At 46.7% G+C, this 15,000-nt stretch overlaps 2 protein-coding genes across 2 annotated transcripts in view; one reads left to right on the top strand and one right to left on the bottom strand.

The window, feature by feature from the left end:
• Nucleotides 1–1,266: 1,266 nt before the first annotated feature.
• On the bottom strand, nt 1,267–5,469 carry LOC121868509 (retinol dehydrogenase 11-like). The gene is made up of 7 exons (XM_042369175.1): nt 5,340–5,469; nt 4,947–5,095; nt 4,240–4,332; nt 3,949–4,076; nt 3,380–3,494; nt 1,781–1,978; nt 1,267–1,427 (listed from the first exon to the last, which is right to left on the bottom strand). Exons 2-7 carry the CDS (start codon nt 5,080–5,082, stop codon nt 1,267–1,269), a joined length of 831 nt encoding a protein of 276 aa, XP_042225109.1. The 5' UTR covers nt 5,083–5,095; nt 5,340–5,469.
• A 7,204-nt stretch (nt 5,470–12,673) lies between these two features.
• The window catches only part of LOC121868508 (protein O-mannosyl-transferase TMTC2-like), a 174,896-nt gene continuing 172,569 nt past the window's right edge, over nt 12,674–15,000 (top strand). Inside the window, 1 exon segment of the mRNA XM_042369174.1 lies at nt 12,674–12,750. Within this exon segment, the coding sequence (XP_042225108.1) occupies nt 12,674–12,750 (77 nt within the window).

The following is a 15,000-nucleotide window of genomic DNA, read 5'->3' as shown; positions in this document are numbered from 1 at the left end:
GTGGATCAGGTTAGTAGTGGAGCAAGCTAGTAGTGGATCAGGTTAGTAGTGGATCAGGATAGTAGTGGATCAGGCTAGTAGTGGATCAGGATAGTAGTGGAGCAAGCTAGTAGTGGAGCAAGCTAGTAGTGGATCAGGTTAGTAGTGGATCAGGATAGTAGTGGATCAGGCTAGTAGTGGATCAGGATAGTAGTGGAGCAAGCTAGTAGTGGAGCAAGCTAGTAGTGGATCAGGCTAGTAGTGGATCAGGATAGTAGTGGATCAGGCTAGTAGTGGATCAGGATAGTAGTGGAGCAAGCTAGTAGTGGAGCAAGCTAGTAGTGGATCAGGTTAGTAGTGGATCAGGTTCGTAGTGAATTAGGCTAGTAGTGGATCAGGCTAGTAGTGGACCAGGTTAGTAGTGGATCAGGCTAGTAGAAGATTTCTTCACTTTGCAATTTCACGTCTTTTTCACTCATCGACCACAGCTGACTCGCCACCTCCTTGTTACATGCTAAAGCCGATGTCTTTGCCTCCTGAAGATTAGACACCCTAGCTTATTTCACCTGATGATTAGACACCCTAGCTTATTTCACCTGATGATTAGACACCCTAGCTTATTTCACCTGATGATTAGACACCCTAGCTTATTTCACCTGATGATTAGACACCCTAGCTTATTTCACCCTTTATTTCCTCCTCACCTTCCCACTTGCCTTCTTCCTCCCTCACCCCTTCCTACTTGCCTTCTTCCTCCTCACCCCTTCCTACTTGCCTTCCTCCTCCTCACCCCTTCCTACTTGCCTTCTTCCTCCTCACCCTTCCTACTTGCCTTCCTCCTCCCTCACCCCTTCCTACTTGCCTTCTTCCTCCCTCACCCCTTCCTACTTGCCTTCCTCCCTCCCTCACCCCTTCCTACTTGCCTTTCCTTCCTCCTCCTCCCTCCCTCCCTCCCTCACAGTACCTTGCAATCCACGAAGTATTTTCCTGACACGCTTCACCTCCTCAGACACTGCTAGGTGTATGGTCGTTTGGGTCCCACCTCGTCCTGGGGAGAGAGTGAGGGGGTGGTGGTGGTTAGATACGACCATTATAATATGATGGATTAACGTAGGTAACAAACTTAATGTAAATATACAACAAAGTCAGAAGTTCAGTATAATAATCAGAATTAATATGTAAAAAAATTAAACGCCAAAAAAAATAGTGGGTGGGTGGGTGGGTGGGTGGGTGGGTGAGTGGGTGGGTGAGTGGGTGGGTTAATGGGTGGGTGGGTGAGTGGGTGGGTTAATGGGTGGGTGGGTGCGTGGATGGGTGGTTGGGTGAGTGCAGTACCTTGCAGATAATTTTACTCAGTGGATTTAATTCACCGGTCAAGAGAATTAGCGGATGAGGGTTTATTAAGTCGGTGTGGATGACACCCGGGTGAAGGCTGTTGGCTGTCACACCTGTGGATAAAGACTGGGGTGAAACAGGTGTACAGGTGTGATAATACCTGTAATTAGTGAAGACAAGGTGTAGGTTAAGTAAACATTGTGGACGAAGTAAATTTATACTAAACTAACGTGACTTAATCTAAGATAAGTTAACTTTACCAATCAGACTTAGGAAGTTGAACTAAGAAAACTTGGATCAATCTAAATTAAGCTAAGCTAACATAATCTTACCTAAGCAAACCTAACTTGAGCTAACACCCCAAACAAGATATGAGGAATAGGTGGTGGTGATCTTTGAGAGAGAGAGAGAGAGAGAGAGAGAGAGAGAGAGAGAGAGAGAGAGAGAGAGAGAGAGAGAGACTTACCGGTACCAGACAGTTTAGATGCCAGCTCCAGGGTAAACAGAATATTACACACTTTACTCTTGCCGTACGCCCGGATCCTGTTGTAAGGTTCTGTCTTGAAGTTGAGAGCGGCAGAGGTGACATCCAGGCTTTTGATGAACCAGTGATTTCCTGAGGACACGTTCACGATACGGCTGGGGACACTCTGCTTCAGTAGCCCTGTTGAGTAATGCACGTAGAGTTTAGTGTTAGGTGAACATATCTAGTTAAGGTAGAGTCTCAATGTTAATTTTGTCTCCTAACTGGTGCTAAGTGAATGTATCTAGTTAAGGTAGAGTCTCAGTGCTAATTTTGTCTCCTAACTGGTGCTAAGTGAACGTATCTCGTTAAGGTAAAGTCTCAGTGTTAATTTTGCCCCTTAACTAGTGCTAAGTGAATGTATCTAGTTAAGGTACAGTCCCAGTGTTAATTTTGTCTCCTAACTGGTACTAAATGAACGTATCTAGTTAAGGTAGAGTCTCTGTCAATTTTGTCTCCTAACTGGTGCTAAGTGAACGTATTGTTACAACCTTCACACCCTCTTCTTAGACTCACTAGAGGATGTATAGTCAGCCCAGAGGCCCATTATATCAGAGGAGACTCTGAAATAACAGCTTCTGTTAACAGAGAGGTTAAATGTTAAACACAGACCCTTACCTTATTTCTGGCTAACAACCTCCTGACAGCTGACAGGTGTTTATTTCAATACCACTGGTCCCATTAAAACTGGTTTAATCAAAACTCAACAGCTTTAAAATTACAACAAAATATATATAACAACAAAATATAATAAATATGTGCTCTCCGTCCTTGTGTATACACGAGGCCACAAATGAATTCACTCAGTATAATGTTATCTCCACCAAATACAATGCTCTCTCATTACTACAATAATCTTTAGACTATAATGAACATATTATACTTGAGTTAACACCATAACTATCCATGATTGTCCAGGTAATAATAGATAAATGTGCACCACACTAGCTTGACCCTCCTATCCTCCACAACCTAGCTACCGAGAGTGCCGCCAAAACCAAAACAATGTTCCGATACTTTCTTGTTTCATCAACATATAATTTTTAATTCTTTTTATACTTCACACCTGCTTCTTACAGTCTTTCATAACAGTATAAAAAATAAAAATACATTCTACAAAGTTTACAAAATGGAACACATACTAGTATACATACTTATATAAAATAATCAAGACATTTATTAAAGTCTTTACCATAAGCTTGGAATTTCGATTCTAAAGAAAAACGAGAAACAACAGAAACTAAATACAATGGGTAACTGAAACAAATATTGAGGGAAAGGGGAGACGACCGTAATAGTATCTAGTTAAGATAAAGTCCCAGGGTTAATTTTGTCTACTAACTGGTGCTAAGTGAATGTATCTAGTTAAGGTAGAGTCTAGGTGTTAATTTAGGATTTTTTTCAATATTCACTATTTATGAACAATATTGACTAGATAACGGAACCAGGAGGAAGTTAATGAGGAAGAAGACATATCCTAGGAGGAGGAGGAGGAGGAGGGGGAGGAGGAGGATGAGGTTAGAGAAGAGGAGGAAGACGTACCTAGGAGGAGGTTGGTCAGGAGGAAGTGGCCGTAGTGGTTAGTTGCCATGGTCAGCTCAAGATCATCTTTGGTCATTCTCTTGTCTTTGAAGCCAATTATACCCGCGTTGTTTACCTGCAAGTACAGGTGTATTGTTTACACCTCTCTCTCTCTCTCTCTCTCTCTCTCTCTCTCTCTCTCTCTCTCTCTCTAAGCTTACTGACCCATACAACATATCCCTCTACTCCTAAGCCTATACACTTCTATCCATTCCTTCCTTTAGTCCTCAGCCCCTCTTACCCCTATCCCTAAGTCCATTCTACTTCTAGCCTGTAGCTCTTCCTGCATGTAGTCCTCAGCCCACAGCCTATCCTATTCCAGCTCTTACCCCTTACTGCTATTAGCCCTTAGCCCCTCCTAGCCTGAGTTCATCCTACCCCTAGCTCTCAGATCTTTCTACCTCTAGGTCAAAGCCCCTTCTACTTCCAGGCATTCCAATCCCACCCCTCAGCCCATCTTGCCCTCCAGCCCCTCCTGCTCCCAGCCCCCAGCCACTCCTGCCCTTAGCCCCTCCACCCACTGTACTCACCAGGATGTGCAGGGATTTCTCCGTCAGTAGAATCTCATTGGCGAATTGCCTGACGGAGGCGAGGTCAGAGGTGTCCAGTTCCCTCACCACCACCTCCCCGACGCTTCCCTCAGCTTCCCGGATCCACGCTGAGCAAGATGATATACAGTTCAGGTGTTGTAAATGTACAGGTGAGGTGTTGTCAATATACAGCTCAGGTGTTGTCAATATAAAGGTGTTTTCAATATAAAGGTGTTGTCAATATACAGTTCAGGTGTTGTCAATATTCAGTTCAGGTGTTGTCGACCTTACCTGCCACTTTGCATGCTTTCTCCAGGTTCCTACAGGCCAGTATTACCCGGGCACCTCGACGCACCAGGTCCTTAGCGGTGAACTTCCCTAGACCTGCCGTAGGAATAAGACCCACTAATTACTGCAACACCTCAGTCCTATCACAGGTAGATGAATAATAGGTAGTGAGGAGGTGGGTGAAATTATGATGATTTAAACCTAGAAAGGGATGTGGCACTGTCATTATAAGAACAAGGTGTGGCACTGTCATGTTATTATAAGTACAAGGTGTGGCACTGTCCTATTATTATGAGTACAAGGTGTGGCACTGTCCTGTTATTATGAGTACAAGGGGTGGTAGTGGACTGTCATTATAAGTACAAGGTGTGGCACTGTCCTATTATTATGAGTACAATGTGTGGTACTGTCCTGTCATTATAAGTACTAGTTGTGATACTGTCCTGTCATTATAAGTACAAGGTGTGGCACTGTCCTATTATTATGAGTGTAGGTACTGGACTGTGTCATTATAAGTACAAGGTGTGGCACTGTCCTGTTATTATGAGTACAAGGTGTGGCACTGTCCTATTATTATGAGTACTAGGTGTGGTACTGTCCTGTCATTATAAGTACTAGTTGTGATACTGTCCTGTCATTATAAGTACGAGGTGTGGCACTGCCCTGTCATTACAAGTACAAGGTGTGACACTGTCATCACAAGTACTGACCTGCAGATCCACCAGTGACGATGGCAGTCTTCCCCGTCAGTGACCTTTGGGAGTGGCATCGACCCGAGGTTTTCCTGTACAAGATGCGAAGACCGAACAACACAGCCACCACCGTCACCAACACCTCGATCCACATGACTCAACGATGACTGAAAGAGGATGTGAGTCAGTTAGTGTGTGACTGAAAGAGGCTGTGAGTCAGTTAGTGTGAGTCACGGCTTTGAAACTCATATGTTATATCCGAGAGAGAGAGAGAGAGAGAGAGAGAGAGAGAGAGAGAGAGAGAGAGAGAGAGAGAGAGAGAGAGAGAGAGAGAGAGAGAGAGAGCATCAATTAGAAAGTTTATAATGACCTGTTAAGAGAATTGAACGACAGTAATTTATCCTGATTTACCTGTATGATGACTTCAGGAGTTAGTTCACCTGGTGACTACTGAAGGGGGAGCAGGAGGAGGTTGTCAAGAGGCGCCTGTGTGTGTGTGTGTCGTTCTTGATAATGTCGGGGCTCAACTGACTCGTGTACTCTCTACCCTCCCACTATCTTCCCCTACCTCCCTCTTCCCCCCTCCCTCCATCTTCCACCCTTCCATCCTCCTCTTCGATCTCTCCCACTTCCCCCTCCTCCCTTTCCCCCCTCCTCCCCTCCGTCCTTCTCCCCCTCTTCCCTCTTACCCCTCCCACACCTCCTACCCTCCCCCTTCTCCCAGCTTCCTTCCTTCCCTCCCTCCCTCCCTCCTTCCACCCCCTAACATCTCCACTAATTAAATTCTCTATTATTGAACTCAACGCAACTAAAAAAAATATGTAAAACAAAATATATTAATAACTTAATTTATATGTTATTATTATTTATTACTCGAAATAATCACATTAATTAAAGGTGTGGCAGGTAGAGGTACAGACTGAGTTGAATGTTATCAGATCACAGGTGAGATAACTTGTGGCACTGATAATTTTATCCAGACAAGAGAGTGCCAGGGTGCCATGGCAACTCAGTGTGTGTGTGTCGTTAATGAACTTTGTTATTGTAATGATTGTAATGCATTGCTGTAATTAAATGTGTTGTACTGTCATGTATAAATGTGTGTGTGTGTGTGTGTGTGTGTGTGTGTGTGTGTGTGTGTGTGTGTGTGTGTGTGTGTGTGTGTGTGTGTGTGTGTGTGTGTGTGCGTCATCACAGAAAGCAGGCAGGGCTGATAACACAGTATAGATATGTGTTATCAACATTGTGTGATGTAACTAGTTCTCTGTCACTTGAAAAGGCAGTGATGATGATGATGATGATGATGATGATGATGATGATGATGATGATGATGATGATGATAATGATGATAATGATGACGACGACGACGACGATGATGATGATGATGGTGATGATGGTGATGATGATGAGAGTGATGAGGGCGCTAATTATCCTATCCTAATCAAACCTAACCTAACGTAACCAGCATGACCTGACCTATCCTGGAACATCGAGGGCACCTGACCTGAGCACACGCCATTGATCTATAATAAGCCCTCTCCTTCACAACTCAAAAGGCTAATCTCAGTCCTGTGTCTTTTTGTTTGGCGGTCCTCCTCCTCATCCTCTCTGGTGCAACCGTCGTGTCAGAATGTTCCCGGAAATGAACTGCAGAGGGCTCACTCATATTCTGGGGTCATCCCTCAGCTAACACTAACAAACACTCATGACGTCACCTATCTGCCTATCAACATCCGCACGTTTCCCTTATCAACATGGCTCTGACGTCACTACCACAACACTTCATAGTAACCACCGGCCAATCACATGGGTTAAAGATCATCACGTTTTCTTGTTGGTGGGGAGACTCGTAGGTCATAAGCCTGTAATAAATAGAGACTGAGACGTTGATTATCTCTCAAGGATCTCTCCTCTCCCCTCCTCTCTCTCTCTCTCTCTCTCTCTCTCTCTCTCAACATCAACGTCAACACAACGAATGAACTGATGAGAGGAAAGAGAAGAGGGTACCAATACCATTACATCCCATCACTTATATGCATTTGCCCACCTCCCTACCACCCCCTGCCCTCTGCCACAAAGGCCTACCATTTTGCATATCTCATCTCCTCCGCGCTAATAACTGCTCCCTCAGCCTTTGTCCACGTTTCACTTGCCGTTCTTATGGAAAAACTCCTCGTAATCTGCAGATGTGGGCAATTCTGCCACTCTCTATCTCTCTCTCTCTCTCTCTCTCTCTCTCTCTGTTATTTTTCCCTCTCACTCTTTCTCTCTCTTCCCATGTCTCCTCTCCCTCATTCCTCCTTCTCCTCTCCCCTCCCCCTCCCTCATTCCCTTCTTCTCCTCTCCCCTCCTCCCTCCCCTCATTCACCCCTCCTTCTCCCCTCCCCTCCTCCCTCCCTCATTCACCCTTCTTCTCCTCTCCCCTCCCTCCTTCCACCCTCCCTTCTCTCCCTCCCTCCCCCTCCCATCATTCTCCTTCTTCCCCCTCTCCCCCTCCCCCCCTCCCACTCATTCACCCTCCTTCTCTCCCTCTCCCCTCCTCCCTCCCTCCATTCACCCTTCTTCTCTCCCTCTCCCTCCTCCTCCCCTCATTCACCTCCTTCTCCCCTCTCCCCTCCCCTCCCACTCATTCACCCTCCTTCTCTCCCTCTCCCCTCCCCTCCCCTCATTCCACCTCCTTCTCCCCTCTCCCCTCCCTCTCCTTACCTCCGTCTCTCCCTCCCCTCCCTCCCTCCCTCATTCACCTTCTCTCCCTCCCTCCCTCCTCCCCTCATTCACCCCTCCTTCTCTCCTCTCCCTCCTCCCTCCCCTCCTTCACCCCTCCTTCCCCACTCTCCCCTCCCCCTCCCCACTCATTCACCCTTCTTCCCCCTCCCCTCCCTCCCTCCCTCCATTCACCCTCCTTCCCCCTCTCCTCCCCCTCCATTCACCTCCTTCCCCTCTCCCCTCCCCTCCCCTCATTCCTCCTCTCTCTCTCCCCCTCCCCTCCATTTACCCCTCCTTCTCCCCTCTCCCCCTCCCCCTCCCTTATTCCCTCCTTCTCTCCCTCTCCCCTCCCTCCCTCCCCTCATTCACCCTCCTTCTCCCTCTCCCCTCCTCCCTCCTCATTCACCTCCTTCTCCCCCCTCTCCCTCCTCCTCCCTCATTCACCTCCTTCTCCCCTCTCCCTCCCCCCCCTCCTCCCATTCCCCTCCTTCTCCCCTCTCCCCTCCCTCCTCCCCTCTCATTCACCTCCTTCTCCCCTCTCCCTCCCCCCCCTCCTCCCTTTCACCCCTCCTTCTCCCCCTCTCCCCTCCCCTCCTCCCTCATTCACCCTTCTTCTCTCCCTCTCCCCTCCCTCCCTCCCCTCATTCCCACCCTCCTTCTCTCCCTCCCCTCCCCTCCCCTCCCTCTTCCACCCCTCCTTCTCCCCTCTCCCTCCCCCCTCCCTCATTCCCCTTCTTCTCTCCCTCTCCCTCCCTCCCTCCCCTCATTCACCTCTTCTCCCCTCTCCCTCTCCTCCCCTCCCATTCACCCTTCTTCTCTCCTCTCCCCTCCTCCCTCCCACTCATTCACCCTCCTTCTCCCCTCCTCCCCTCCCTCCCCCCACTCATTCCCCTCCTTCTCCCCTCTCCCTCCCCCCCTCTCCCACTCATTCACCCCTTCTTCTCCCCTCTCCCTCCCCTCCCTCCCCACTCATTCCCCCTCCTTCTCCCCTCTCCCCTCCCCCTCCCTCTATTTCCACCTTTCTTCTCTCCCTCTCCCTCCCCTCCCTCCCCTCATTCACCCTTCTTCCCTCTCCCTCCTCCCCTCCCCTCTTCTCCCTTCTCTCCCCTCTCCCCTCCCTCCCTCCCCTCATTCCCCTCCTTCTCCCCCTCTCCCTCCCTCCCTCCCCCTCCCATTCACCCTCCTTCTCTCCCTCTCCCCTCCCTCCCCTCCCACTCATTCACCCTTCTTCTCTCCCTCTCCCCTCCCTCCCTCCCCTCATTCACCCTCCTTCTCCCCCTCTCCCTCCCCCTCCCCTCATTCACCCTCCTTCTCCCCTCTCCCTCCTCCCTCCACTCATTCACCCTCCTTCTCTCCCCCCCCCCCTCCATCTAAGGCCGTTCTGTCCTTCCATATTCCATTATAGGCGTCATCAATTCCCCCACAACCATCAACCCCACACACACACACGCTTCATTGATTTGGTGGAAGTCATCAATTGATTTTTATCTATCTATCTATCTATCTATCTATCTATCTATCTATCTATCTATCTATTTATCCTCTCTCTTTCATTCTCCCCCATTTCTCTCAGTCTCTCTGTCTCTTTCTTTCTTTCTGTCTGTCTGTCTGTGTCTCTTTCTCTCTCAGGGTGACTTTTTCCCACACAAACAAGGGCCGGTGAAGAGTTACACGTCAAGGTGCCTCCTCACTGACAGGTAACTAGGACACTGAGTGAGGGGGTGAGGTCACAGACAACAAACAGACAGACAGACAGTCTCTAATTATGCTCTCGTGACAATTAAACTTTCTATCTGTAACACCAATGTGAAGTTTCTAAAGGTATTTGTTCGCTTTCTTTCTTCAACCCATAAAGTTAAGTAAACACATATATACTAAAACGGTCACATGACAGAATACTACTTTCATAGGCAACACACAAAACTTTCTCTGCAACAAGATTAAGAAAGTCAACACAACTTCCTCAATGTGCGGGCATAATTTAGCATTTCTGAAAAGGTTAGGATTGGTTGGGTACAGGACAATGTATTCCAGGGTGAAAAGTGAATATTTACCTCAGCATGTGGATGCAGCAGGCAGGTGTATCAGCGTTCAACTTTGACCTCCAGACATGTAACAAGGTAAGAGGAAGCGGTCACACACACACACATAATAATGGAGAAATGCAGTAGGCCCTGTTGGCTCATACTGGGTAGTCCGTTTACACCCAACCCCTATTGCTCATATATCCATCCAACCTCTATGTTTGAAGCCATCCAGCGTATTCGAGTTAATGATGATGTTTGGTAACTTGTTCACTCGTCCTACTCTATTTCCAAACCGATATTTCTTTCGCGCCTAAACCTAGGTTGACTAATTTAAAACCATTGTTACAGGTTTGCTCTTGGTTGGATAGTTTGGGTACCTTTGTTATATCACCTTTGTTTTAGCCCTTCCATTTATGCCTAGATCATATCGCCCTCACTCTACGTCTCTGAGAATTGCAAATTAAGATCTTTAACCTGTCTCTGTACTCAAGGTTCCTAATGCCCAGGATTAGTCTTGTTCATTCTTCTCTAATTCTTTTAGGAATTCTATATCCATTTTGTAGTGATGACCAGAACTGAACCGCGTAATCCAAGTAAGGTCTCACAAGCGAAGATATAGTTTTAGGGTGACCTCATTATCTTGTAATTAACCTCCTTGTAACACACACACACACACACACACACACACACACACACACACACACACACACACACACACACATACACACACACACACACACACACACACACACACACACACACACACACACACACACACACACACACACACACACACACACACACACCCTTACCTGTGTGTTTTTAGGCTTTCACAGATCATCTGCCACTTAGCCAACTCATTCCTCTAATCACGTCATGAAACTGTGATTTGGGCGGTTTTGATACTGGTGGTCGTGAATTGACCTGTTATGCTGTTGCCTCCTACTTCCTTCTCCTGCCTCCCTACTGCCTCCATATGCCTTCTCCTGCCTCCCAGTGCCTCTCTTCCTCCTCCTGCCTCCTACTGCCTCCCTACTGCCCCCTGCCTTCACCTGCCTCCTATTGCCTCCTCTGCTCCCTGCTGCTTTCTCCTGCCTCCTACTGCCCCCTACTGCTTTCTCCTGCATCCCTATTGCCTCCTTTCTGCCTTCCTGCCTCCCTGTTGCCTCTCTGCTCTCTGCTGCTTTCTCCTGCCTCCCTCCTCTGCCCCCTACTGCATTCACTGCTCTTTTCCTGCTGTCCTCACTGGCTCTCTTATCTTTCTCTGGCTCCATCCTGTTATCTCTGTCTTGATATCTTCCTTGCCCCTGCTGTATATCTCTGTTGTATCCTGTTGCTTCTTTGCATTATCCTGCCTGTTGATGTCTCTGCTTAGCTGAACCCACACCACTAAGGACCCCCACGGCGTCCCCAGCCACACCACTAAAGGATGCCCCACAGCCCCCAACCCCCACTAGAGCACCCCACAGCACATCAACCACACCCTCAGAAACCTCACAGCATATCCCCAACCCACCACTGAGAACACTCACAGCACATCATTCCCACCTCAAAACCACAGCACATCCCCAACCCACACCACTAAAGACACCCCCACACATCACCAACCGCCCCCAACACTTCCCCAACACACCCCTTAACACATCTCCACACAAAGTAGTAGTGTGGGGATGTGTTGAGATGTGTTGGGGTGTGTTAGAGATATGAGAGTCTCAATCTCTAAAACAGGAGTAACGCATATTCACCTGCTAGCATTGTAATAGTGATACACCATTACCAGTTAAACTACAGTTAGCACTGTCACATTGTCAGTCACGTCTACAAAGTCAGTATAAGGAAACTAATATATTAATTCTGACCTAATGCTCTGATTCAGCTGAACACTCTGTCAGATATTGCTGAGTTCTGTACTGGACATCTTTCCTTCACATACATACATACATACATACATACATACATGTACATACATGCATACATACATACATACATACATACATACATACATACATACATACATACATATTACATACATACATACATGCATACATACATACATACTATACATACATACATACATACATACATACATACATACATGCATTGCATACATACATGTACATTTGCATACATACATACATACATACATACATACATACATACATACATACATACATCATACATACATACATACATACATACATACATACATACATACACACATACATCAAGTACACTGTTAAATTGTAGTGTGAGAAGCTTATGTACTATTAAAACTGTGTGTTAAGGTGTGATCGTGAACGTTACTACTGTGTTAAGCTTTGTGGTAAGATCAAAACTGTGTATAGTGAGCGAGAAAAAAATAGTGTAACGACAGTCGATAAGCTTGAATATAGGAATGGTGGTGGTGTGAACCCGGCCTCCTGGGAGAATCCCGGCCACAGAAACTCGGCCTCCTGGAAACCTGGCCTTCTGGAGAATCTGGCTTCTCCAGGACAGCCTCCATGTCTTGACCTCAGAGATACTGGCTCTGCCTCCTGAAACCTGGCCTCCTGAATCGGGCTTTCTGAACCTGGCTTCCTGGTCTTCTTCCTGGACGGCTGCGATGATCTTCTAGAGGCCCGGCCTCCTGTGATGCTTGAGAAATCTGCTTCTGGGAACCCAGCCTCCTGAATAACCTGGGCTTGGTAGCCCGGCTCAGAGAGCCCGGCTCTGGATAACCCTGCCTCCAGGCCCGGCTCTGGATAACTCCTACCTGAGCTAGACCCGGCTCTGGATAACCCTGCCTCCCGAAGGACCCGGCCTCCTGGATAACCTGCCTTCCGAGAACCCGGCTTCTGGATAACCCTGCTCCTGAAGGAGCAGCCTCCTTGATAACCCTGCATCCGGAGAACTCGGTGGTGGGTTGGTGTGCGGCCTTGGATAACCCTGCATTTCAGAAGAACCCGTCTCCTGGATAGCCTGCTCTGAAGAACCCTGCCACGCGATTTTCTGGCTAACATAAAGACGTACTCTATGCCTGTTCTGTTGGCTCCGGTAGTGTTCGAGGGTATAGTCCACATAAAATGTTCTACTGGCAAACAACACAATCAGTGAGTGAACCTTACTGTCACATGCAACTGATAAACTAAACACTATAATGATTAACTTTGTACTTCTTTGTTATTTTAAACGTGTAATGTAGTAGTTAAATTACCATCAACAAATACTATGAGAACATACCCACACACACACACACACACACACACACACACACACTCACCATGACCCTGGGTGTACACGATGAGGAATCATTTGGTTTAAAATATATAAGAAAGTGTTATGAAATGTGTGTGTGTGTGTGTGTTGTTTGTGTGTGTGTGTGTGAATTATGTCAACAAAACAGATTTAAACCAACAGTGTTGGCTGGTTCAAGTATGTTTCAAGAACCTGTCCAGTATGGCATGGTGTAACAGGCAGTAGCATGCCTGACCTTGCTGGCTTGTTGACTACCGACCTGCAATAGCTGCCGTAATAAGAGATAGGTAGGTAACAGGTAAGTGACGGAAAAGTGTCACTTGTTGTATTGTTGTATCAGTGGTCGACAGTACACCTTTAAGCCTGGGCGTGGTATCTTTACATCACACACACACACACACACACACACGGAACCAGTATCATAACACCTCTTGAACTCAGAGACCTCTTTCTAAAAACGATACTACTGAACCACAAGTAATCATAATCACTACAATGACCACAACAACTACAACAATCACCACTTGGACTTATTGACGCTACATCTCTGTCTATGGATGAATGGATGATGGATGTGAAAAACACTGACAGGAAATCCACTCAGAAGATGATAATGTCAAAACCGCCTGTCGAGTTCCAGAGAGAGAGAGAGAGAGAGAGAGAGAGAGAAAGAGAGAGAGAGAGAGAGAGAGGAGAGAGAGAGAGAGAGAGAGAGAGAGAGAGAGAGAGAGAGGCTATTATATTCTCCTGCCTTTCGGAGTTGATAAATTGTTATCTCTGTAACCTCTCTCTTAGTCCCCTTCCCACTTTCTCCCCTAATCCATCCCTACTTCCAAGCTCCATCCCTCACTCTTTCCCTCCAAACTCTCTTCTGTCCCCTCCTCTCTTACTCCCCACTTCCTTTCACTAGTCCTTAATTCTTCCTTCCCTCCCTCATTCCAACACCCTCTCTTCTCTGTCAGTTTTTGCCCTCATCTGTCCTACCATCCACTAACACCTCTGTCTATCTGTTGTCTGTTGTCTGTCTCACTTCCCCAATGCCATAAATACACATCGGTCATTTTCATAATTGACCTACCTCTCTCTCTTCCCCTGCAAAAGTGTATAAATAGATTTCCAGTCTGACCAACATTTTATCTGTTGTGTTGTTGTTGTGATTCTCTCAGTCAACAGTTCTACAATTGAAATACTATTTACAATTGAGTTTAACAGACCACAGCCACAGAAACCTTAACCTGGGGGGAGGGGACGGGTGGGGAGGGGAAGGAGGCTGGATAGGGAGGTAAAGGAGGAGGGGATAGGTGGGGATGTGATAGGAGAGGAGGAGAAATGGTGAAGGAGGTAGGCAGACCTGACCATTTCAATCCTGTTATTTTTATGTCTGTCTGTGAAGGGTGGAGGGGGGGGGGTAAGGTAGTAGGGGAAAGGAGGGATGGAGGAGGGGTAAGGTGATGAGTGGATGTAGGTGGAAGGGCATGGAGGGAAGAAACGTAGGGGGTGGAGGGTAGGTAGGCGTTATTTATTCCAATCTTGTTATTTTTATGTCTCATTTGTGCCTTTGAATTTTGGGGGGAGGGAGGAGGGGGAGAAGGGGAAATGGAGGGAGGAGGTGGGAGGGAGAGAGGGAGGAGGAGGGGAGGAGGGAGATAGAGAGAAATGCAGACTTTATTTTATCTTTCCATTTATTTTTGGTTTGTGTGTGGAGGGAGAGAGAGAGAGAGAGAGAGAGAGAGAGAGAGAGAGAGAGAGAGAGAGAGAGAGAGATGCTGGGAAGCACGATGATTGGTCCTCTGATGGAGAATTTATCTTGAGTTACCCCTAAGTAATTTTTTCTTCACGTTTTCCTCTCTTCGCTGGTGTATGTAGACTTTCATTCACTTTCTTCCCTTTCTTTCACGTTCTGTATTACGTTATTATTATTATTATTATATATTATTATTATTATTATTATATATTATTATTATTATTAATATTATTATTATTATTATTATTATTATAGCGCATCTGATGCACCATAGTCAAATTTAATCAGACTGTACCTGACTTTATTACTTACTACCATTAATAATATTACAGCAATACGTAACTGAACGAAGTATTACTGA

This window comes from Homarus americanus, unplaced genomic scaffold (genome assembly GCF_018991925.1).
Source record: "Homarus americanus isolate GMGI-L3 unplaced genomic scaffold, GMGI_Hamer_2.0 scaffold59495, whole genome shotgun sequence".
Classification (NCBI taxonomy): Eukaryota; Metazoa; Arthropoda; class Malacostraca; order Decapoda; family Nephropidae; genus Homarus; species Homarus americanus.
The sequence above is the reverse complement of the archived record's forward strand: the minus strand, read 5'-3'. Positions and strand labels throughout refer to the sequence as shown.

Excerpts from the sequence above, each read along its gene's own strand:
- LOC121868509 (XM_042369175.1), bottom strand. The coding sequence starts at position 5,082 with ATGTGGATCGAGGTGTTGGTGACGGTGGTGGCTGTGTTGTTCGGTCTT. Across the intron at positions 4,077-4,239 it reads GAAAGCATGCAAAGTGGCAG|CGTGGATCCGGGAAGCTGAG; the intron begins GTAAGGTCGACA and ends CATCTTGCTCAG. Across the intron at positions 1,979-3,379 it reads CCTGACCAACCTCCTCCTAG|GGCTACTGAAGCAGAGTGTC; the intron begins GTACGTCTTCCT and ends ATTACTCAACAG.